The 26,311-nt window shown below is 38.4% G+C and overlaps 1 protein-coding gene across 7 annotated transcripts in view; it reads left to right on the top strand.

The window, feature by feature from the left end:
• The window catches only part of LOC106050374 (doublecortin domain-containing protein 2-like), a 68,825-nt gene that overhangs the window by 16,594 nt on the left and 25,920 nt on the right, over positions 1-26,311 (top strand). For 6 of the 7 annotated variants that reach the window (XM_056014982.1, XM_056014987.1, XM_056014986.1 and 3 more), the window contains exon 4: positions 26,085-26,139. In XM_056014982.1, the coding sequence (XP_055870957.1) occupies positions 26,085-26,139 (55 nt within the window). Of the gene's footprint in view, positions 1-2,285; positions 2,694-26,084; positions 26,140-26,311 lie in introns of those variants that run through there. The other variant, XM_056014983.1, reaches the window with a different exon arrangement.

Here is a 26,311-nt window from a genome sequence, read left to right as displayed (position 1 = left end):
CAGTCGAATGGTATAGGTACTTGAATATTTTAGAATATATTTCACCTGTACTTACGAATGAGATGATCCCGAGCAAAAAGAACAGTGCACTAGAGCAGTTGTCATAAGAATGGTTGTCTGATGCTTGTTAACGGGATACTCTTCGTAGCAAAGAAACTGTCATCTTTTGTTCTCGACTAGTTTCAACTAATTGCATAGAAAAGAAATAGAAATTTGTAACTTAATTGAATGTGAGGTTGAAATAAAGTCTGAAATTGAAATATTAAAAGACGTTAGAAGAATTCGTGTGGATTGGAAAATTGGAAAACAATGACTGTAAACCCGCCAATATATATATATATATATATATATATATATATATATATATATATATATATGTATATATATGTGTGTGCTTGTGTGTGTGTGTTTACATAATTAATCTTTATTACATTCTGACCCTTCATTTTTTCGGAAGACGTTTATTGTACCTTAGAATATGTTTTTTCTGGGGTAAGTGGGAAAATTGTAGACACCCTGACCTTGCCAGCAAGCTTCTTCATCGGGGTTCGGGGCGGAGCCCCGCCACCAAGCGCTATTTCCTGTACTGAAAGCCAAAAAAATGCATATGCTGAGGTATCTACAGTGCATTATTCTGCTATTAAAAAGTTTTAGTTCAAAAACCTAATCTGCTATTCTTACTAGGTAGATCCTCCCGCGCCGTTCGGCGCATTGGGTGGCAAGCTGCTTCCACAAAAATTTGTCACGAGCAATGTCTGAAGCCTCCTTTCATCTGCTCTGAGGTCCTCCATGAAAGTGTGGCGCCAGGTTGTACTAGGGTGTCGCTGTCCTCGTAATGGCCTCCATGTCATCGCAACTCTTGTTATGCATAATTCATTTTGTTGGAGAACATGTCCCGCAAACCGCGACGCTCTATAACAACTTTGCTAACAGTTCGACTCCCAGTTCGGCATAGGATTTCCTTGATTAAGAGCCGATCTCTATAACTGACTCCTAAAATCCGTCTTAGCCATCTTTGTTGAGCCACATTTAGTCTTTTTTTATAGAAATTTTTAACCTCTTTTGGCTAAGCTCTTGGAATTAGGTGACTTTTGTTTGCTTTAGATTCTATATCGAAAAGGGAAGTTTTATCGCCAAATCATCTGTTGGGGGGGGGGGGGGGTAAACTAAAAAATCTCTAGAGTTTTTTTTTTACCAAATTCAAAACCACATTAGCTACGCTCATAGATTTTGGTGACTGTCGTCTGCTTTAGTGTCTTGTTCAACCTGTCTGAAATAGGAACTTTACTACTTTTAATAATATTTCCTATGTCTGAAATAGGAATTTGACTACTTGAATAATATATCATATGTCTGAAATAGGAACTTGACTACTTTTAATAATATATCCTATGGACCTTTTTAATTAAACCCTAGCTAAACTTATGAACAGTTCCGCACATGATATACCAAATAGCTGCCTATTTAGAGGCTCATAAATGAAATGTCTCTTGATCTAGGTAAATGTCCCTAGATCTAGGTAAATGTCCCTAGTTCTAAGGTAAACACTGTCAAGTGGTAATCACCATGAAATAATGGCACACACGGGTTTCCGTACTTATGGGTCGATTAGGTTGCGTGCAGAGACAGTCCATTGTGTTGTCAAGTGGTGGTAACCAAGTTGGTTCATTGTTGTGAAGACATCACTAAGTGATGCCACTTTGTACTTGGCACTCAAACAGTGACTGCCAGCATCAGTATCTTCAGAGTTAAGAAACAAGTTCATTCTTTTTGGAGTCTTACAGATTGGAAGTTAATTAAATTTTAGAAACATTTTCTTTGAAGTGCTAAGTGTATTATATGAAAGAATAGTCAACAATTCTACTGACAAAACTATCTGTAGACTTCTGAAATAGCATATTAGCTGTTTAGTACTGACAATACTATCTGCATAGTACTGTCAATTTTATCTTTATAATGCTTTATAGTACTGACAATACCGTCTGTATAGTACTACCTGCTACTAGTGACCACTCTATCTGTTAAGTGCATACGACTTATACAACTCTCTGAATGAAGTTTTAACTTGTAGAATTTCAGTCAAAATTGTTGGACTTTGTGTTGGATTTAAGTTTTAATTAAGAGATCATTCAAACTTTCTATACAAGTGACTAGTAAGTCATTCATATGTACCAGGGATAGAAAAGTCCGATTTCTGTAGTAGAAAGTAGCAGCTGACCATTCAAGTCATAATCTGATACACTGCGTATGTAACTACGTCATTCTTGTTTAAAACATTTCCTTTTGTTTTGAATCAGAATGGAGATTCAAAGCTGACTTTGAAGTATGAGGTAGTGTGTTTGATTCGCATCCATAATGTCCACTAGTCCACTTCTAACACTAGAACAAGACTCTTATGAGACCATGGACCAGGGGGGACCAATCTGGCGATCCAGCCCACATAAAGGAATACACCTTCGTCTCTTCAAGAACGGAGAGCGGTATTACCCCGGAAAGCTAGTCACTTTAAACAAGAAACAGTTTCGTACTTTTGAGTCCTGGTTGTCAGAACTGTCTCGCTCTATGAAATTGAATAATGGCGCTATTTGGAGGGTTTATACACCGCGACATGGTACAAGAAAATTAGACTTGGAAGATCTTCGAGATGGAGACTCTCTGGTGCTAGCAGGACAGGAAAGTTTTAAAAAACTCAGGTAATGATATTCCAATATTTTACAAAAATAGATATCTACATCTATTGCAAATTGACTTACTTATTTCTTAGTACAATCAACTGCATCTCGACTGACTATATAAACTGATTTGAACTGACTGCATCTCGACTGGCTGAATGAACTGATTTGAATCAATAAACCTCTTTTTCAATGTAATCTACATCTATGTAAACCTATCAACAAATGTTTTCAAGAGTTTGCATTGAGTTTCATTGTACGCCTAAAGTCTTTAGTAGATCTCGACATTCCGGTACGCCTAAAGTCTTTAGTATCTCTACATTCGCTATTTCCACAATGTAAGGAGTGGGGAGAGAAGAAATACGGGGGGGGGGGGGGGGGGAGAGTTTCAACTCGAGCGTTCATTGGTGATTCTTCCTTAGTGAGACATGGTTTAAAGAAGTTGGTGATGAGCCAAGAACCATTGAGCTAACGCCCCCAGGCTTTATTTTAAAGAGTCTACCTCGAAAAACAGGCAGCGGAGGGGGCTTAGCAATACTGTACAGAGTCTAGCCAAGTATGTAACAATAAGACCTGAAAGCTCAACGTACACGACCTTTGAGATGTGCGAGTTTCGCCTTTCCCACCACAGTAGAACACTGACTTTTATTTTCCTGTACCGCCCACCACCAAGCAAGAGAAATAAACTGACAACAAAAGTTTTCATCGAAGAATTTCAAGACCTCCTTGACAGTCACATATCAACAAAAGATCTATTTGTCATAGGCGATGTGAACTTGCATTTTGACAGTGAAAATGAGACATACGCGATGTCGCTGAAAAATGCGCTAAAGGATCGCAACTTAGACCAACTGATAAATGTTCCGACACACGTCAAAGGCCATACTCTTGACTGGATTGTTACAAATGCAAGTGAGCTTGTAGCCAAACTCAATGTCTCAGACCGCGGCTTGTCAGATCATTTTCTCGTAAACTTTGAAATGCGCCTATCAAAAGCAAAAAGGCCAAAGAAAAACGTGACTTCCCGTAAACTTAAAGCCATAGATATTGCCTCCTTCAAAATGGACGTGACCTCTTTGCTGTTGCAACAGAGCAACACAGACGTTCTCAGCAATTACAATTCTTGCTTGAAAAAGTTGCTGGACAGCCATGCACCTCTTGTCACTCGTACAGTCTCAGTTAGGCCATCTGCACCCTGGTTGACGGAAGACATAAAGACTGCCAAACTTATTCGCCGACGTGCCGAACGTACATTTCAAAAGACAGGTCTGACGATACATCGACAAATATACATACGAGAAAAAAACAAGGTTAACCGTATGATTAGAGACGCAAAAGCTAGTCATATTCGACAAAAAATCGAAAATTCTGATTCTTCAAAGGAGCTATTCAGGATCACCGCTGAAATGTTAGGGGGAGCAAATAACGAACGTTTGCCGTCATCTATCCCATTATCTGAACTTCCTGATTCCTTCAATAGATTCTTCATTGGGAAGATTGAGCAGATTAGAAATGACATGCCATCCCTCTCATCACAGCTTGACCACTCTCCAATTTTTCAAAATACTCCTTTTTGCGAGTTTCAGCGTGTATCTGAAGATTATGTCAAAAGTACTATTTTGAAGATGCCAAATAAGTCATGTGACCTTGATCCCATTCCAACCTCCTTGCTCCTTGAATGTTTAGATGAGCTTGTACCTACAATTACCAACATTGTGAACTCTTCACTGACTTCAGGCATTGTACCACAGCAATTTAAGCATGCACTTGTCAGGCCCTTATTAAAGAAATCCAGTCTTGACCCGGAATGTCTAAAAAACTATCGCCCGGTTTCAAATCTTCCCTTCCTGTCAAAGCTTCTGGAGCACATCGTGTTAGTGCAAATTCTTTCTCATCTTGAACAGTACTGTCTCTTGGAAGAATTTCAATCTGCATATAGGAAGTGCCGTAGCACAGAGACAGCAGTGGTCAGGGTACTAAACGACTTACTTCACAATTCCGACAAAGGCCACATATCAATTCTTTCCATGCTGGACTTGTCCGCAGCCTTTGATACGCTAGACCATGAAATTATGATGGCCAGATTCTCTGCAACTTTTGGTTTAGCAGGAGTCGTCCTAAAGTGGCTTGGATCCTACCTGACGGAACGCACCCAAAGTGTCGTTGTTAGCGGGACGGAATCAACAAGCTTACTTTTGAAGTACGGAGTACCCCAAGGATCAGTTCTAGGCCCAGTACTGTTCACTATGTACACATATCCACTCAGCGGTGTCATACGGCCAACCGGCATCTTATACCATTTCTTTGCCGATGACTCACAGTTATACGATTCATCAGTACCCTCAGAGGTGTCCCATCTGGCAGAGAATATCAGTGGTACCGTTGCAAGGGTGAGCGATTGGATGGTTGAAAATAAACTCAAGATGAACGAAGACAAGACAGAAATAATTAAGATTGGCACTAGGAACAATGTCTCAAAAGTTGAAAGCACAGATTCTCTCTTTATCACGAACTGCCATGTTCCTTTTGTCCATGTAGTGCGGAATCTTGGAGTTTTCTTCGACTCAACACTATCTTTCGACCCACACATAAATCAGCTCTGCAGAGGTCTTTATCTGCAGCTGCGCAGATTAGGCCAGATTCGACCATATTTAACAACGGAGTCAACAAAAAACGCTAGCTGTGGCATTCATACTCTCCCGCCTTGACTACTGCAACGCCGTGCTAGCAGGTATACCTGATGACAAAATAGCCAAGCTGCAACGTATACAGAACAACGCCGCTCGAATAGTCCTTAAAAAAACTAGACAAGATTCTGCTACTACGCTCTTGCGCACGCTCCATTGGCTTCCCGTGAAAGCGAGAATCGATTACAAGGTCGCCACACTTTGTCATCAGTGTATATATAACAATGAGATGCCCTTGTACCTTGGCGAACTGATTACTCCATATGTCCCCCAGAGAACCCTGCGCTCAATGGACTCAACGCTTTTAGTAGTGCCACGTTTCTCCCTCAAAAGCTACGGTCTGCGTGCTTTTTCAGTTCACGGACCAAAGGTTTGGAACTCACTCCCCATTGATCTCAGACAGACAACATGCTATACCACTTTTAAGAAGAACATTAAGACCTACTTGTTTAAAACTTTTTTAGATTAACTGTTATTTCGGCAGTTGTGTTTATGTTTGTAATGTTGTTACAGCGCCTTGAGCCTACATTTTGTTTGTTAACAGCACTTTATAAATAAAATTATTATTATTATTATTATTATTCATAACAAATGAATCATTCTCTAAGAACCAAATGACTAGTTCAGCAATGGTGACGTTCTGTTCTCTACGTTCTCATTAGTCCCAAGAACTCCATCAGGACCTAGTGTGTCTGGTTTTAAAACGTAGTTTTGATGTTTTTCTTGTTTTATCTCTGGAACCCTCATTTGGATTAGGTAAAAATCTGCGCATTCTAATTTCTTGTACAAAAACTTTTGACTTGAGTTGGAAAAACCCGCTTATTACGAAACCCTGACACATAAACGCACACGGCTTAAGGCCCTTTAGAAGTCTCTCTAATGTTTTCTACACTATCAAGTGTTAGGGCCTAATAATCATCTTAGCATCCAGGAAATTCTGATTCAACTTTGATGTCGATGGAATGATGATCTACCGACTGAGCTAACCGAGTCTCATTAATATCAGAGGAAATGACGCACACAATAAATATAGTGCTTAAAAAACTGAAGTATAATCTTGTACTTTTCAATATATCGGCTTAGAAAAACCTGTTGGGTCGATATTGCGAATCAAAAATATACGTATTTTGTGAATTGAACCGATGCAATTTCGATCATGAAACTATTGAAGAAATAAAATGTGAAAGTTTCCTATATGGTCATCCACAGCTAGTGGGAGATGGATCAGGGCCCTTGTAAACATATAATACCACAGACCCACCGGGAATAAATCAACCGGGAAGCCAAACCGGTGGGTAATGCTATTATATGTTTACAAGGGTCCTATATATCTAGAGTTCGTCCATCGTGGTTCGATGATGACCACTTTTGTCATCCAGAGGGCTGAGGGCTTTGAACTTGGGTGCTAGTGTCATTGGCTTTTTTTCTCTGGCGTTTTTCTTCTGCCATCGCCGTTTTCTTTTCCTCAGCGATTTGTGCGCCAGTTTTCACAGCGCAAAGCCATGATGCTCTATCAATGTCCTTCTGTCTCCCAGGTGACTGGGTCAATGCTGAAGGTTTTCAGAGAAGTTTTGATGATGTCTCTAAAGCGTTTTCTTTGTCCACCTTGTGAGCGCTTTCCTTCCCTTAATTGGCCATACAGGAGACATTCAGGGATGCAGGGGTCTTCCATTCTGCAGATGTGTCCCACCCATCGCATCTATGACTGCATCAGGATTGTCTAGATGCTTTGCAGGCTCGCTCTTTGAAGGACTTCAGTATCTGGTATTTTTTCTTGTCGTTTGACATTTACTATTTTTCTGAGACCATGTGGAAGTGGTTCAGTTTGTGTGTGTGTGTGACGAGATGTTAATTTTGTTAATATTTGGGCTTGTTTGTTTAAGTCTAGGGGAAATTTTATAAATGTATCCCGCTCACATATAAGATTTTGTACAGGCACACCGCAACTAACAGTAAGAACAGACCAGTGTATTATAAGTTTATAAATAAAATAATTTAATAAATGAAAGTTTACAAAAGATAAATGATCAAATAAAATTATAATCGAGAAATGAAATGAAGGTGCTAATATCTAACATAACTGCTCATCATGGATTGCTAATTGGTGAGTGATTGGAAGAGAAGAATGTTCCTATGTCTGGCTACTTATTTTCTTAGCTGCTAGCCCGTGGGTCGTCTTCTGGCGGTCGTAGGACCGGCACTCAGAAGGATGAGTCATCCAGCTCTGTCTTAGGACGTCGGCTCGGGATGTTCTCTATGCTGTAGGCAAACTGGCTCTAGGGTGAGGCCGCTGCCTATTTATCAGTAGGGATGGTTGGTGCTGCAGACTAAGTTGTAGTGGGACGATCTCTCAGCTATGATCTCTAGCTCGTAGAGAGCCGTGCTAACTCACACCAGCTTATCTTCTGTAGCGAAGGTTGCTCTAATCAGTCGGCATTAAGCACTAGCTATTGGGCAGGGGACAGTTTGGGCCGGGTACTGGGCAAATGATACTGGGCAGTATAAGGAACTGTGGACACTGGGCAATATGTTAAGGCCAAGGACAGTAGGCAGTGCCTTCTTGCTAACAGGTATATAATTGGGGGGGGGTATCTGGTGTGGTCTGCTCCGGTTACAGCTTTGGGTGGAGATCTGGTAGTTATAGCAGTCGGGTGTAGCAATCGTGTGTAGCAATCGGGGGTAGCAATCAGGGGTAGCAACCAGGCTGGGGATAAGACAGACAATTAGGAACCTCCTAAAGGCATTGAGCAGCGATTCCCATATGCCTTGCAATCAATCAGATGTAGGCATTGGTATCAATCCCAATAAGGCATTTAAGACAATTAAGTATAAAATCTCAAAGCATGCATATAACTCAATAACAAAAAGATACAAGTAAGATAACCACAATAAATGTGTCATCATACAATGTAGGATGATACTAGTCATGATTCATCCATTAAATTTGATTACGATGATAAGCAATCAGTTATAGTAAAATGGGGAATGAGCATATTATATACTAAAGGATAAGATGAAAATAGGATACTAGGGATCGAGATACAGTATAACGGTTTGATATAATTAATCAAAATGAAACTCATCTAAGGGACTATAAGTTCACAAGCGTGTGAGACATAATAACATGTATGAGGGATATAATAGAAATGTGAAATGATTAATTTCACATGGGCTCTGTAAGTTTAGAGCACTGTGATCTAAGCTCTTAGACAGTACTTAGATTCTCGAAAGGTTATTGTTTACATCAATCACTAAGATACAGGAATGGATGAAACATAACAAATCAAATACAATAACTATGGCTTCAAACGTAGACAACCATAGCGGCATTAATAATACTATATGAAGATATAACATTGACATAGAATATCACAATGTACATACATAATAAAGTCATAATGTAATGACGGGGAACGTGGTTGTGTACTAATGTGTACTCACATATTCCTATAAGATAAAATAAGTATAGTAAAATGTTTACACTTACCCGTTTGTCCCTAATGAAACCTCACAACTAAACTTCCTAACAGAGGAGACTGTATGAATCCTAGCGGGCCTAACGTAGAATGCTTGGGTCTCTCTCTATATATAGTTGGGGCATTTTGTTTAACGGGTGGGGAAGAAATCTAGCTGATTTTCTCATATGTATCGATGTACCTGAGATGTCAGGCGTCAGGTCAGATTTATGGTCAATATTCGTTGCCTACCGTGAGAGCAAAGGCTTAAGCGAATATGTATCTGTCCAGCCCGAGTGCAATGCTATTGTTAGAGCGATGCGTATCCTGCGGGGGGGGGGGGGGGGGGGGAGAGAATAGGTGTGAAAAGTTATTAGGCCGCCGCGTGTAGCGACTATTGTGTGCTGGTCACCTGCACAGCGGTCAAAATTAAAAGTTAGCCCTAGAGAGGCTAGTTAATGTTTTACGTCGAGATTCGTCCCGTGAGAAACAGTGCGAGGGGAGATAAATCCTAAAAGAAATTAAGTATGGGTGGACAAGAAAATAATTGTTTAAGTTAAAAATTAAAGTTTCTCACGGTTTGCTGGGAAAAACTCAAATGAACTTTTGCATGCAAGTTTCGTATCGTCACAGTGTGTGCATAATTTCTATCTACTGTCCACGTTTCTGAGGCATAGAACAATGTAGGGAGGATGACAGCTCGATAGATCCCTAGTTTTGTGTTTATGGTGATACCTCGTCTATTCCAAACATTTTTAGACAATCTGCCATAGTATGCACTGTCCTTGGCGATACGTTAGTCTATTTCATTATCGATGTTTCCATTTACTATGCATATAATCTGCGATGGGCCCCTCCCATTTTTCTTACTTCTCACAATAGAATGGCTTTCCCATATGTTCCTTTGGCCAGCCTATTCTAGTATCTAGTGCGTTCAATTGGACCATTGACCAGCCCGTTGAGTGATACTACAAACCCCCTCCCCCTCCACCAACTCTCCTCCTTAACAAAGTGGCTCTCAAGTTTTAGTGGCACACTATCAGACAATTCTTCTGATTGTCAATTTGTATTCTAAATATATCATAGGCTCTATGATATTTTTTTGGCCTGGGCCATTTTTTTCTTATTTTGCCCTGCAATGCTCACATAATACTTTAACCGTATTCCCCCCCCCCAACCCTATTCGAATTACAAAAATTAAATTGTGCGAAAACAGTATTTTAAAAAAATATGTATAAATTATACCATTATTACGCGGGATTCGAGACTTGACCAAAGTCTGATTCTCTACTTGACCAAAGTCTTTGATTCTCTACCGACTGAGCTAACCGCGTCTTATTTATTAACAGCAGCCTGGACGCACACAAAGGAATCTTGGACTTTTCAAATTGTCGCATTTTTTTGGTCTAAATTGCGAATAAAAATCGTTTTCGATAAATTTAACTGCTGTGGTTTCGATCATGAAAGTAGCTAAGTTGTCCTAGACAAGTGTTTCTCAAACTGTGTGCCGCGGCACACTAGTGTGCCGTCGAAGATTTGCTGGTGTGCCGCGGGAGTTTTCAGAACGCCACCCGTGTAACGTTACACAGGTCTACCTATTATTAAATTTTTATTTTACGTTGCGATGATATCCACACTTGCAACGACCAGCAATGGCAGTGAATCGCTCCATATTGACGGAAAGGGGTGTTAGCTATTCAGGTTATGGAATTGTCCACTATACATAATATATTATTATAATGACTCAAATGTTGGCCTCCTTAGCAGACTCACAGCACTGACAGCAGTTCTTGAATTGGTAACGACAATAATAAGCGATGTGTTTCATGTCAATTGTTTAGGTGTATGCTAATAATAACAAATATGCATTATTCATTGTTATACATGGAGAAATACGGTAGCAAGAATGAAACTGCGAAAGTGTTAAATGAAAAGCAATGGACCAAACGAAGGTACAAAGATTAATCGGATATGGTTTCATAAACTTTCATATCTTCTGGACCTGAAGATTCTCCATTACCATTCTGTTTGATCTGCAATGCAACTCTGTCGAATGAGACGCTTGTTCCAAGCAAATTGAAGAGGCACTTGAAAACAAAACATGCAGCAGTAAAAGCGCAACCGAAGGAATACTTTGAAAATATCTGGGCTCAACAAAATAAACAAGCTAAGAAACTTACGAACTACCTAAAGCTGCTAGAAAAGGGATTGATTGCAAGTCTCAGTTATTAGCAAAACGCAAGAAAGCACACACAGAGACTGAATCAGTCATTGCACCAGCTTTAGCAATAGTTGTTGAAACTATCCTTGGACCCGATGCCGCCGAAAAAGTTAAAAAAGTTCCTTTGTCAAATGATACTATCTCGCGCAGACTTATCGTCAGATTTACAAGATCAAATCTGCGAACACTTCGACGTGACTGACGATGAAGTGTCTCTGCTGTGGTCTCTTCAAGTTGATGAATCCACTGACGTTAGCGGCAAGGCCCAGCTGCTAGCTTTTATTCGGTTCATAAAGGAAGAAAAATGTGTCAACGAATTCTTATTTTGAAAAGACTTACCAACTACGACCAAAGGCGAGGATATTTTCAAAGTGGTGAACGAAAACATTTTGCTATTCAATCTACAGTGGAGAAAAACTGTGTCTGTGTCCTTCCATGCAGGGAAATAGAAAGGGATTCGTCACTTTTGTGCGTCAAGAAAATCCAAATGAATTAGTTGTTCACTGCATGATCCACAGAGAAGCTCTTGCCTTCAAATCTTTGCCGAAAAATTTGATGTCTGTTCTGGATCAAGTGATGGAAGTTGTAAACCAGAGCTTTGTGAAGCAATGGATTCAGATTACAAATGTCTCCTGTATCATACCAACGTTCGTTGGCTCTCCAGGGGGAAAGTGTTAAAGCGTGTCGTCCAGCTCAAGGCTGAGCTAATTTTATTCTTGGAGGCTGAAAAAAAAAAGACTTTGGATTTTCTATTCATGACGAGATCTGGTGGGTTAAGGTGACACTTCTCTCTGATTTATTTGACAAATTAAATTCATTGAATTTAAGTCTTCAAGGACCATCGGAAACCATCATCACTGCATCCTCAAAACTGAAGTCATTTGGTGAAAAAAAATGTCTTTGTGGCAAAGTAAGATCTTGAAAGGTGTCTTCGCTTCTCCTACTTACAATGAATGTGCTTCAACTAAAGAAATTATCCTAGAAATGCTGTACACTTTGACACATCAGCAGTCAGAATTGCAGCATTACTTACCAACAGTTTGAAGTAATGAATATGGGTGGGTCAGCTATACATTTGGAAACAATGAAGCTACAAATCTTACAACTGAAGAAGAAGAGCAGCTCATTGATTTAAAAAAACGATGCAGTTCTTAAGTCAAGTTTTGCCGAGAAAAGCCTGGATGTGTTTTGGATTTCAATTTAACAAGTTATATCCTGCAATCAGCTTAAAAGCAATCAAAATAGTTCTTCCATTTTCATCTTTATGGTTTTGTGAGTTTGGATTTTCAGCACTGACTGAAATCAAGTCTACGAAAAGAGAGAGACTTCTTACAATAGACGATGAAATGCGAGTTTGTTTGTCGACTTTGGAGCCTCGATTAGATCGCATTTGCTCTCAAAAACACGTACACCCTTCACATTAAATGTAATACTTAAAAACAGGTTAAATCTTTTTTTTTCTTTTTATTATAAAGTAACTATTGCTGCGAAATTTTTGTAGTTTTTTTAGTGTGCCGGCAGACAAAAAAGTTTGAGAAACACTGTCCTAGACACATGAGAAATAATGATAGGTTCAATGTGCTTTTCTTTTCGTCCACGGCAAGTGGGAAAATTAGTGAGTCAGTGAATCAATCAATCCAGGCCTTTATACATATGCTATAGATGTTGTATTCCTTATATCTAGCACTGACTAGTCACCTTGAAGTAAACTAATTGTAAGTTTCATTCCAGTGAAGTGTCTGTACAGGTGAACTACACAGGATCAGACTCCACTATACCATCAAACTTTTTTTTGTTTGCATTGCAAGTATAAGATTTGTTATTCAAAGATTTATTTTGGACGGTTCTACTACAACTGACATGAGACTGGTTCTACTACAACTGACATGAGACTGGTTCTACTACAACTGACATGAGACTGGTTCTACTACAACTGACATAAGACTGGTTCTACTACAACTGACATGAGACTGGTTCTACAACTGACATGAGACTGGTTCTACTACAACTGACATGAGACTGGTTCTACTACAACTGACATGAGACTGGTTCTACTACAACTGACATAAGACTGGTTCTACTACAACTGACATAAGACTGGTTCTACTACAACTGACATGAGACTGGTTCTACTACAACTGACATAAGACTGGTTCTACTACAACTGACATAAGACTGGTTCTACTACAACTGACATAAGACTGGTTCTACTACAACTGACATGAGACTGGTTCTACTACAACTGACATGAGACTGGTTCTACTACAACTGACATAAGACTGGTTCTACTACAACTGACATAAGACTGGTTCTATTACAACTGACATAAGACTGGTTCTACTACAACTGACATAAGACTGGTTCTATTACAACTGACATAAGACTGGTTCTACTACAACTGACATAAGACTGGTTCTATTACAACTGACATAAGACTGGTTCTACTACAACTGACATGAGACTGGTTCTATTACAACTGACATTAGACTGGTTCTACTACAACTGACATAAGACTGGTTCTATTACAACTGACATTAGACTGGTTCTACTACAACTGACATTAGACTGGTTCTACTACAACTGACATGAGACTGGTTCTACTACAACTGACATTAGACTGGTTCTATTACAACTGACATTAGACTGGTTCTACTACAACTGACATTAGACTGGTTCTACTACAACTGACATAAGACTGGTTCTACTACAACTGACATAAGACTGGTTCTACTACAACTGACATAAGACTGGTTCTACTACAACTGACATAAGACTGGTTCTACTACAACTGACATAAGACTGGTTCTACTACAACTGACATAAGACTGGTTCTACTACAACTGACATAAGACTGGTTCTACTACAACTGACTTAAGACTGGTTCTATTACAACTGACATTAGACTGGTTCTACTACAACTGACATAAGACTGGTTCTACTACAACTGACATAAGACTGGTTCTATTACAACTGACATGAGACTGGTTCTATTACAACTGACATGAGACTGGTTCTACTACAACTGACATGAGACTGGTTCTACTACAACTGACATAAGACTGGTTCTATTACAACTGACATAAGACTGGTTCTACTACAACTGACATTAGACTGGTTCTACTACAACTGACTTAAGACTGGTTCTATTACAACTGACATTAGACTGGTTCTACTACAACTGACATAAGACTGGTTCTACTACAACTGACATAAGACTGGTTCTATTACAACTGACATGGGACTGGTTCTATTACAACTGACATAAGACTGGTTCTACTACAACTGACATAAGACTGGTTCTACTACAACTGACATAAGACTGGTTCTATTACAACTGACATAAGACTGGTTCTACTACAACTGACATAAGACTGGTTCTACTACAACTGACATAAGACTGGTTCTATTACAACTGACATAAGACTGGTTCTATTACAACTGACATAAGACTGGTTCTACTACAACTGACATAAGACTGGTTCTATTACAACTGACATAAGACTGGTTCTACTACAACTGACAAAAGACTGGTTCTATTACAACTGACATAAGACTGGTTCTATTACAACTGACATAAGACTGGTTCTACTACAACTGACATAAGACTGGTTCTATTACAACTGACATTAGACTGGTTCTACTACAACTGACATAAGACTGGTTCTACTACAACTGACATAAGACTGGTTCTATTACAACTGACATGGGACTGGTTCTATTACAACTGACATAAGACTGGTTCTACTACAACTGACATAAGACTGGTTCTACTACAACTGACATAAGACTGGTTCTATTACAACTGACATAAGACTGGTTCTACTACAACTGACATAAGACTGGTTCTACTACAACTGACATAAGACTGGTTCTATTACAACTGACATAAGACTGGTTCTATTACAACTGACATAAGACTGGTTCTACTACAACTGACATAAGACTGGTTCTATTACAACTGACATAAGACTGGTTCTACTACAACTGACAAAAGACTGGTTCTATTACAACTGACATAAGACTGGTTCTATTACAACTGACATAAGACTGGTTCTACTACAACTGACATAAGACTGGTTCTATTACAACTGACATAAGACTGGTTCTACTACAACTGACATGAGACTGGTTCTATTACAACTGACATTAGACTGGTTCTACTACAACTGACATTAGACTGGTTCTACTACAACTGACATGAGACTGGTTCTACTACAACTGACATTAGACTGGTTCTATTACAACTGACATTAGACTGGTTCTACTACAACTGACATTAGACTGGTTCTACTACAACTGACATAAGACTGGTTCTACTACAACTGACATAAGACTGGTTCTACTACAACTGACATAAGACTGGTTCTACTACAACTGACATAAGACTGGTTCTACTACAACTGACATAAGACTGGTTCTACTACAACTGACATTAGACTGGTTCTATTACAACTGACATTAGACTGGTTCTACTACAACTGACATAAGACTGGTTCTACTATAATGCAAGAGAATTTCTCAATTTCTTTCGAGGTGACAATTTAATGTTGTCCTGGTTACGAAGGAAGCCATTGTTTCTTTCGGTGTTAAGTGACAACCATTGTTTCTTTCGGTGTTAAGTGACAACCATTGTTTCTTTCTGTGTTAAGTGACAACCATTGTTTCTTTCTGTGTTAAGTGACAACCATTGTTTCTTTCTGTGTAAAGTGACAGTCATTGTTTCTTTCTGTGTTTAAGTGACAACCATTGTTTCTTTTTGTGTTAAGTGACAACCATTGTTTCTTTCTGTGTTAAGTGACAGTCATTGTTTCTTTCTGTGTTAAGTGACAACCATTGTTTCTTTCTGTGTTAAGTGACAACCATTGTTTCTTTCTGTGTTGAGTGACAACCATTGTTTCTTTCTGTGTTAAGTGACAACCATTGTTTCTTTCTGTGTTTAAGTGACAGTCATTGTTTCTTTCTGTGTTTAAGTGACAACAATTGTTTCTTTCTGTGTTAAGTAACAACCATTGTTTCTTTCTGTGTTAAGTGACAGTCATTGTTTCTTTCTGTGTAAAGTAACTACCACTGTTTCTTTTTGTGTTAAGTGACAGTCATTGTTTCTTTCTGTGTAAAGTAACTACCACTGTTTCTTTCTGTGTTTAAGTGACAACGATTGTTTCTTTCTGTGTTAAGTGACAGTCATTGATTCTTTCTGTGTTAAGTGACAGTCATTGTTTCTTTCTGTGTTAAGTGACAGTCATTGTTTCTTTCCGTGTTAAGTGACAGTCATTGATTCTTTCTGTGTTAAGTGACAGTCATTGATTCTTTCTGTGTTAAGTGACAGTCATTGTTTCTTTCCGTGTTAAGTGACAGTCATTGTTTCTTTCTGTGTTAAGTGACAGTCATTGTTTCTTTCTGTGTTAAGTGACAGTCATTGTTTCTTTCTGTGTTAAGTGACAACCATTGTTTCTTTCTGTGTTAAGTGACAACCATTGTTTCTTTCTGTGTTTAAGTGACAACCATTGTTTCTTTCTGTGTTTAAGTGACAGTCATTGTTTCTTTCTGTGTTTAAGTGACAACCATTGTTTCTTTCTGTGTTTAAGTGACAACCATTGTTTCTTTCTGTGTTTAAGTGACAACCATTGTTTCTTTCTGTGTTAAGTGACAACCATTGTTTCTTTTTGTGTTAAGTGACAACCATTGTTTCTTTCTGTGTTAAGTGACAACCATTGTTTCTTTCTGTGTTTCAGTGACAGTCATTGTTTCTTTCTGTGTTTAAGTGACAACCATTGTTTCTTTCTGTGTTAAGTGACAGTCATTGTTTCTTTCTGTGTAAAGTAACTACCACTGTTTCTTTTTGTGTTAAGTGACAGTCATTGTTTCTTTCTGTGTAAAGTAACTGAAACTGTTTCTTTCTGTGTTTAAGTGACAACGAATGTTTCTTTCTGTGTTAAGTGACAGTCATTGATTCTTTCTGTGTTAAGTGACAGTCATTGTTTCTTTCTGTGTTAAGTGACAGTCATTGTTTCTTTCTGTGTTAAGTGACAGTCATTGTTTCTTTCTGTGTTAAGTGACAACCATTGTTTCTTTCTGTGTTAAGTGACAACCATTGTTTCTTTCTGTGTTTAAGTGACAACCATTGTTTCTTTCTGTATTTAAGTGACAGTCATTGTTTCTTTCTGTGTTTAAGTGACAACCATTGTTTCTTTCTGTGTTTAAGTGACAACCATTGTTTCTTTCTGTGTTTAAGTGACAACCATTGTTTCTTTCTGTGTTAAGTGACAACCATTGTTTCTTTTTGTGTTAAGTGACAACCATTGTTTCTTTCTGTGTTAAGTGACAACCATTGTTTCTTTCTGTGTTAAGTGACAACCATTGTTTCTTTCTGTGTTAAGTGACAACCATTGTTTCTTTCTGTGTTTAAGTGACAGTCATTGTTTCTTTCTGTGTTTAAGTGACAACCATTGTTTCTTTCTGTGTTAAGTAACAACCATTGTTTCTTTCTGTGTTAAGTGACAGTCATTGTTTCTTTCTGTGTAAAGTAACTACCACTGTTTCTTTTTGTGTTAAGTGACAGTCATTGTTTCTTTCTGTGTAAAGTAACTACCACTGTTTCTTTTTGTGTTAAGTGACAACCATTGTTTCTTTCTGTGTTTAAGTGACAATGATTGTTTCTTTCTGTGTTAAGTGACAGTCATTGTTTCTTTCCGTGTTAAGTGACAGTCATTATTCTTTCTGTGTTAAGTGACAGTCATTGTTTCTTTCTGTGTTAAGTGACAGTCATTGTTTCTTTCCGTGTTAAGTGACAGTCATTGTTTCTTTCCGTGTTAAGTGACAGTCATTGTTTCTTTCCGTGTTAAGTGACAGTCATTGATTCTTTCTGTGTTAAGTAACAGCCATTGTTTTTTTCTGTGTTAAGTGACAGCCACTGTTTTTACTTCCCTTGTGACACAAGGTATATCGATATCGATACACTAATAGAATCTTCTTGATGATAAGTAAAGAATACATTGAATTGAACATATTGAAACTTAACTAGACGTCAGATGACATACTTTATGCTTGTACTAAGAGTTGACTTATACTTTATGCTTCTACTAAGAGTAGACTTATACTTTATGCTTGTACTAAAAGTTGACTTATACTTTATGCTTGTACCAAGAGTTGACCTATACTTTATGCTTGTACCAAGAGTTGACTTATACTTTATGCTTGTACCAAGAGTTGACTTATACTTTATGCTTGTACCAAGAGTTGACTTATACTTTATGCTTGTACCAAGAGTTGACGTATACTTTATGCTTTATGCTTGTACCAAGAGTTGACTTATACTTTATGCTTGTACCAAGAGTTGACGTATACTTTATGCTTTATGCTTGTACCAAGAGTTGACTTATACTTTATGCTTGTACCAAGAGTTGACTTATACTTTATGCTTGTACCAAAAGTTGACTTATACTTTATGCTTGTACTAAGAGTTGACTTATACTTTATGCTTGTACTAAGAGTTGACCTATACTTTATGCTTGTACTAAGAGTAGACTTATACTTTATGCTTGTACTAAGAGTTGACTTATACTTTATGCTTGTACCAAGAGTTGACTTATACTTTATGCTTGTACCAAGAGTTGACGTATACTTTATGCTTTATGCTTGTACCAAGAGTTGACTTATACTTTATGCTTGTACCAAGAGTTGACTTATACTTAATGCTTGTACAAGGAGTTGACCTATACTTTATGCTTGTACCAAGAGTTTTATACTTTATGCTTGTAGCAAGAGCTGACCTATGTCCATCAGATTTCATTTAGTATCAAACTTTGCATTATACTGATATTTAGAGCTGTCGTGTATTCAACCCCCTCGTGTGCATAGAAACATCTGCTGTACCACCAAGCGCTCGTCATGCTCCATTGATTACCTTCGAAACGTATCGACCTATTGGGGGGGGGGGGGGCGAGAAGACCCAAAGAAATACTTGACACATTTTGGTGTGTCTGTAGTTCACAGCCTAACATTTAGGTCTGCATCTACAAAACCAATCAATACACTTTTTGTTGAAACCGTCCGTAAAATAACATGTTTCCAAAGCTTGGATTGCTTTAGAACTATTCACGAGGTGGATCAGCACAACTCTATCATAGAGAGCCCACCTGCCATAACCTATAGTCCTTAGGAAGTTAGTGACTGCAGTAGTCCCCCTTCTATATCGTCTGCTTAGTGCCTTATTTCTATCTTCTAGCTTGAATAGACACTTTCACACATGAATTACCTCCCGTAAATCTGAATAGATCTCAAGATAACTTTCTGTTCGACTGAATGGATTCAATAACTTCCCTTTCCACAAATCAATCAACATGTTTAATTACCAGAAACCAAGAGCCGCGTTGATTTCAATGGAATAAAAAACAAAACTACGCCGGTAAAAAGTGTGTTGGGGGTGGGGGTAATAGTTACGCAAAAACAATAACTAAAAATTAAATGTCTAGTTCTTGAATCACAGCTCGTAATGAAATACATCTGTCTCAGTCTAGTTCTTACGTCACAGCTCGTAATGAAATACATCTGTCCCAGTCTAGTTCTTACGTCACAGCTCGTAATGAAATACATCTGTCCCAGTCTAGTTCTTACGTCACAGCTCGTAATGAAATACATCTGTCTCAGTCTAGTTCTTACGTCACAGCTCGTAATGAAATACATCTGTCCCAGTCTAGTTCTTACATCACAGCTCAGTCTAGTTCTTACGTCACAGCTCGTAATGAAATACATCTGTCCCAGTCTAGTTCTTACGTCACAGCTCGTAATGAAATACATCTGTCTCAGTCTAGTTCTTACGTCACAGCTCGTAATGAAATACATCTGTCCCAGTCTAGTTCTTACATCACAGCTCGTAATGAAATACATCTGTCCCAGTCTAGTTCTTACGTCACAGCTCGTAATGAAATACATCTGTCTCAGTTTAGTTCTTATGTCACAGCTCGTAATGAAATACATCTGTCCCAGTCTAGTTCTTATGTCACAGCTCGTAATGAAATACATCTGTCTCAGTCTAGTTCTTACGTCACAGCTCGTAATGAAATACATCTGTCCCAGTCTAGTTCTTACATCACAGCTCGTAATGAAATACATCTGTCCCAGTCTAGTTCTTATGTCACAGCTCGTAATGAAATACATCTGTCCCAGTCTAGTTCTTATGTCACAGCTCGTAATGAAATACATCTGTCCCAGTCTAGTTCTTATGTCACAGCTCGTAATGAAATACATCTGTCCCAGTCTAGTTCTTGAATCACAGCTCGTAATGAAATACATCTGTCCCAGTCTAGTTCTTGAATCACAGCTCGTAATGAAATACATCTGTCCCAGTCTAGTTCTTGAATCACAGCTCGTAATGAAATACATCTGTCCCAGTCTAGTTCTTGAATCACAGCTCGTAATGAAATACATCTGTCTCAGTCTAGTTCTTAAATCACAGCTCGTAATGAAATACATCTGTCCCAGTCTAGTTCTTGAATCACAGCTCGTAATGAAATATATCTGTCCCAGTCTAGTTCTTATGTCACAGCTCGTAATGAAATACATCTGTCCCAGTCTAGTTCTTACGTCACAGCTCGTAATGAAATACATCTGTCCCAGTCTAGTTCTTATGTCACAGCTCGTAATGAAATACATCTGTCCCAGTCTAGTTCTTATGTCACAGCTCGTAATGAAATACATCTGTCCCAGTCTAGTTCTTATGTCTTGCTCGACATAGCCTGAATTGTGCGACGTGCCAAAAATCCAAAACTAAAGAAGATGCAGACAGAGAAAGCCATGGAAAGACAACATTAAAGAATGGACGGGCCTGCCATTGAAAGAGATTCTATCTAAAGCAAAAGACAGAGAGGAATGGACGAAAACGGTCCAACTGACTAAGGGAGAGGTAAAGGTGGACAATTAGTCTGGATGAAGTTAGTACAAATCTGTTTGAAAACAGTCAAAAAGAAAAATTCTAATCAACAAATGTCTCGCGGTCGAGGCATAAAATCCTACTTTGTCTCACTATTTTTTATCAGCAGTACGGGAATGGTCGATTAATGTGCAAAGACCCTGTTTTGAAGTAGCTGTTCCTTTAATATAGTTCCATGTTTGCATAAATTAATAGACTTTCAGACCTTCTTCAAAGTCTAGACCTATAGGCCTATCATTAGAATTGTGATTTGTGTCTACCCTTGACTAGATGTAAATACTTGACGCTGAGCGATTTGTTTCGTGTTGAGGGGGACTGAAGTGGGATAAAACATTGAAGGATTGAAATTCATTTCTCTCAAATCATCCAGTCATGCGCATTTAGTTTTGCCCATTCGATCATCTTTGTTGATTTCTGGTATTGATTACTATATTGGAAAATGGTCTCAATTCTTCTCAGACATTTTTTCTCAGTATTTGAATCAATAGCTCGGCAATTATTGAAAGAGGGAGATCTAGATTTTTTTTTTAAACAAAGGAACTCAAAAAAACTCTTTATTTAATAAGTAAATAACACACATACATAGCAACGTAGTTTCTAGACTTGTTTCTGAATACAGAACAAGAGAAGGCGTCTACAGTTTAGTCTGAGATCGATTACTTTCAAAGATTTCTTCGTTGCTTTTATAGTCAAAATTCAGCAACTCTTTTGTCTAGACTGGAGTTTGTGTGTTGACCAGTTCAGCCTTGCATTTATTATTACAGCTTTCAACCTGCAAAGTCTTTTGCGCAAAACGTCGAAAGTAAATGTTTCTTGTTCAAAACGTTGAAAGTAAATGTTTCTTGTTCAAAACGTCGAAAGTAAATGTTTCTTGTTCAAAACGTCGAAAGTAAATGTTTCTTGTTCAAAACGTCGAAAGTAAATGTTTCTTGTTCAAAACGTCGACAGTAAATGTTTCTTGTTCAAAACGTCGAAAGTAAATGTTTCTTGTTCAAAACGTCGAAAGTAAATGTTTCTTGTTCAAAACGTCGACAGTAAATGTTTCTTGTTCAAAACGTCGAAAGTAAATGTTTCTTGTTCAAAACGTCGAAAGTAAATGTTTCTTGTTCAATACGTCGAAAGTAAATGTTTCTTATGCAATCTCAGCGTGAGATCTTTTGTTTCCCAATTTAGTTCTTCTTTTAGAAGAGACGCTGAGATGTAGCATCAGATTACCAACAGTCTCAGATGTAGGTGACTATTTGAACACGGTTGTCTGGTAACAGTCTCAGATGTAGGTGACTATTTGAACACGGTTGTCTGGTAACAGTCTCAGATGTAGGTGACTATTTGAACACGGTTGTCTGGTAACAGTCTCAGATGTAGGTGACTATTTGAACACGGTTGTCTGGTTGTCACCTGTGAATCAAATAGTAAACTGACTAGAAAGATAAACGACTATGTCTACACAATCTCATCCACTGGATGCTGCACTCCCCACTCCATAAGACACAGCCCATACTCCCAACATTTTCAGTGGATTTCAAGAACACCGCAGGATCATGTCCCTTTGAGTGAACACTTTTGCTATGCCTAGATCAATCACTGGTTTAGTTGCTGCACCTAGATCAATCACTGGTTTAGTTGCTGCACCTAAATCAATCACTGGTTTAATTGCTGCACCTAGATCAATCACTGGCTTAGTTGCGGCACCTAGATCAATCACTGGCTTAGTTGCAAAACCTTCATGAATCACTGGTTTAGTTGCAGCACCTAGATCAATCACTGGTTTAGTTGCTTCACCTAGATCAATCACTGGCTTAGTTGCGGCACCTAGATCAATCACTGGCTTAGTTGCAAAACCTTGATGAATCACTGGTTTAGTTGCTGCACCTAGATCAATCACTGGTTTAGTTGCTTCACCTAGATCAATCACTGGTTTAGTTGCTGCACCTAAATCAATCACTGGTTTAGTTGCTGCACCTAAATCAATCACTGGTTTAGTTGCTGCACCTAAATCAATCACTGGTTTAGTTGCTGCACCTAAATCAATCACTGGTTTATTTGCGGCACCTAGATCAATCACTGGTTTAGTTGCTGCACCTAGTTCAATCACTGGTTTAGTTGCTGCACCTAGTTCAATCACTGGTTTAGTTGCTGCACCTAAATCAATCACTGGTTTAGTTGCTGCACCTAGATCAATCACTGGTTTAGTTGCTGCACCTAAATCAATCACTGGTTTAGTTGCTGCACCTAGATCAATCACTGGTTTAGTTGCTGCACCTAGATCAATCACTGGTTTAGTTGCTGCACCTAAATCAGTCACTGGTTTAGTTGCTTCACCTAGATCAATCACTGGTTTAGTTGCTATGCATTGATTAATCACTGGTTTAATTGCTGCGCCTAGATGAATCACTGGTTTATTTGCTGCGCCTAGATGAAACACTGGTTTAGTTGCTACGCCTAGATGAAACACTGGTTTATTTGCTGCGCCTAGATGAAACACTGGTTTAGTTGCTACGCCTAGATGAAACACTGGTTTATTTGCTGCGCCTAGATGAAACACTGGTTTATTTGCTGCGCCTAGATGAAACACTGGTTTATTTGCTGCACCTAGATGAAACACTGGTTTATTTGCTGCGCCTAGATGAAACACTGGTTTAGTCGTTATGCATTGATGAATCACTGGTTTAGTTGCTAAAACTAGATGAATCACTTGTTTAGTTGCTAAAACTGGATGAATCACTGGTTTAGTTCCTATGTAGCAGTGACAATATTGTTTTTTTTTTCAGAGGCATATTTCTGGGTCTTTGATAAAGAAATCATATATATATAAGTTTTTGTGTATAATTGATACAGTCTTTGATATAATGTTAACATCAACATGCATCTTTACATCAACTTTGAATACTTTTATTTTCCTTTCTTTAGTTTTCTTTCTTGCAAGTCTTATCACCTAATTCATAACAAAAGGCTTATATTGTTTTGTTTGTTCAAATCTTTGACATGTTTCGGATGTTCCTTCAGAGTTGAAGATAGTTTACTTCCTAGTCCTAACCTCCCGCAGGACCACGAGGGATGGGAGCGGGCAGGGTTTGAACCCGGGACCATCGATAAATTCAAACAACAGTCCAGCGCGCAGGGTTTGAACCCGGGACCATCGATAAATTCAAACAACAGTCCAGCGCGCAAACCGCACGGCCAGACAGCCATCCAACTCCCTCTAGCTTAATGAGTTTTTACTCTACATTGCAAATAAAAACAAAATTAATTAATTGATAAAATAATTGGTCAATTTATTGATGGATTCGTGTCACTTGATGCTGTGTGTACGAAAAAACAGTTTAAAGATTTAGACAGTTCCAGACAAAAAATTTATAAAGTTTGGTTTAGTTTTCATAGCAACCTTTCACTCTAAAACCTTTTGTCTAACTCAGCCTACAACATGTGACCATCTAGTGCAGTGATTCTCAAAGTGGTCTATATAGATCCCCCCCCCCAGTGGTCTACAAAGACTTCCAAGGTGTCTATGAAAGTGAAAAAACTAATTGGGGGTCTATGAGATGTCCACGGGGTCTACGATAATAGATTTCATTTAAGCACGTCGTGACTTTAATTTTGACACCACATGAATGTAATTCTTTCATACATTAATATATCATGTGTACGTGAGTGAATCCTTGAACTATTGATTCTGCTATCCAAACGAAAAAAGACTTTTATTTCAATCACGTTCCTTTTGTCTACATGTGAGGAATGTTGAGCAAAAAGAAATGTAAACTGTATAGCGCTCTGATTAGTTAAAATTGTTCATTCCTTCCTTATCAAACATGCCAATTGCCTTTTTTTATGCCGATATGAAACTAATTACGCTGGAGGATCATCTGAGACAATGTCACCATGATAAAAACGTTTGAAAAATGTTCAAACATTCAAAGATAAAGTTCAGAATAGTCCCACAAAATATGTCTTCGACATCATATAGAGAAGATGATGGTATGTGGGCGTCTTACAATATCTGTTTACTTATAGCAAAATAGGGTGGTAGTGGTTAAGCGCTTGGCTTACTAACCTGGGGTCCTGGGTTCGAATCTTGGTGAATTTTGAGGTGTCGGCCCACCTAACTCTAATGTATTGGGTATCTGACTTAAGTTAGGAAAAGTAAAGGCGGTTGGTCTTTGTGCTGCCCACATGACCCCCTGCTCGTTAACTGTTGGCCAAAGAAACAGATCATCTTAACATCATCACAAGATCCGAAAGGGAAACTTTGTTATGACCAAATACGTAAAACATTCAAGGTAAAACATTTGATTGTACCAGCCGTTGTAGTTGTAAAAACTGTTTTACACAAAGCTACATCTGATATTAAAAGAATTGCTTTAAGCAACTCTACAGTTCCAGGACACGTCGGTGGCATGAGTTATAAAATTAAAATCTTATTATGTAATTATTTGCAAACGACATATATACAGTTTGGGATCAGCAGTGTCACAGGCTCTGACAGGGTGTAGTGATGTGTGCTGCAAACTGCATTTGGGTCGCGGCTCCTTATTTTACCTCAGGGTTGACCCACAAAACCTTTCCCATGTTTGAGTTGCAAGACAGTAGAGACAGTAAGACAGTAGAGTTTTGATTTCAGTTGTACTTCGGCTAGATGGGCAGCCCTTCATGCTTCTCCCCTTCTCCTGGTAGGGAGAACATCTTTGCAGACTCAATATTTGAGCCGCATATGAAAGATTAAGAAATACACGAAAAACTGCTCTTTGAGAAAACTTTGACAATGATACTTCAGTCAAATTAATGAATAGACATAAGACATTTCCAGTGTGTTTGGTGATTCTAGCTGTACATAGTCATTTGTATTTGAATTGGTTTCAAAACAAAAATCTCTAGAACTTAGTATGTAGCTTGAAATTACTTGTTCACTTTTCAGCCTCACTACTTAGATAGAAATGAGTTTTAACCAAAATGTTGATGCATTTGAACAAAATGTGCAAATTAAACAGGAAGTCTACCGAAAACCAGAAAACATGGCAAGGTGTCTACAAGACAAAAAAGTTTGGTAACCACTGATCTAGTGACAATTGAGATTTATGTCAATTCTTTGGCCTATATTTTCTGGATATACTTATTTTGTTTCAGTTATGAACAGATCGCCCCAACAGACAAGAGAAAGTCTCCACCTTTTAAATATGACGTAAGTCTGCTCTGAACCAGTCATTATATTGTGAGGTCTACGTATGTGTCACGTGATGAAATGTTTGTGAGGCCTACGTATATGTCATGCCATGAAACGTTTGTGAGGCCTACGTATATGTCATGTGATGAAATGTTTTTGAGGTCTACGTATGTGCCATGTGATGAAATGT

The sequence above is a fragment of the Biomphalaria glabrata genome, chromosome 17 (assembly GCF_947242115.1).
Source record: "Biomphalaria glabrata chromosome 17, xgBioGlab47.1, whole genome shotgun sequence".
Classification (NCBI taxonomy): Eukaryota; Metazoa; Mollusca; class Gastropoda; family Planorbidae; genus Biomphalaria; species Biomphalaria glabrata.
The sequence above is the reverse complement of the archived record's forward strand: the minus strand, read 5'-3'. Positions and strand labels throughout refer to the sequence as shown.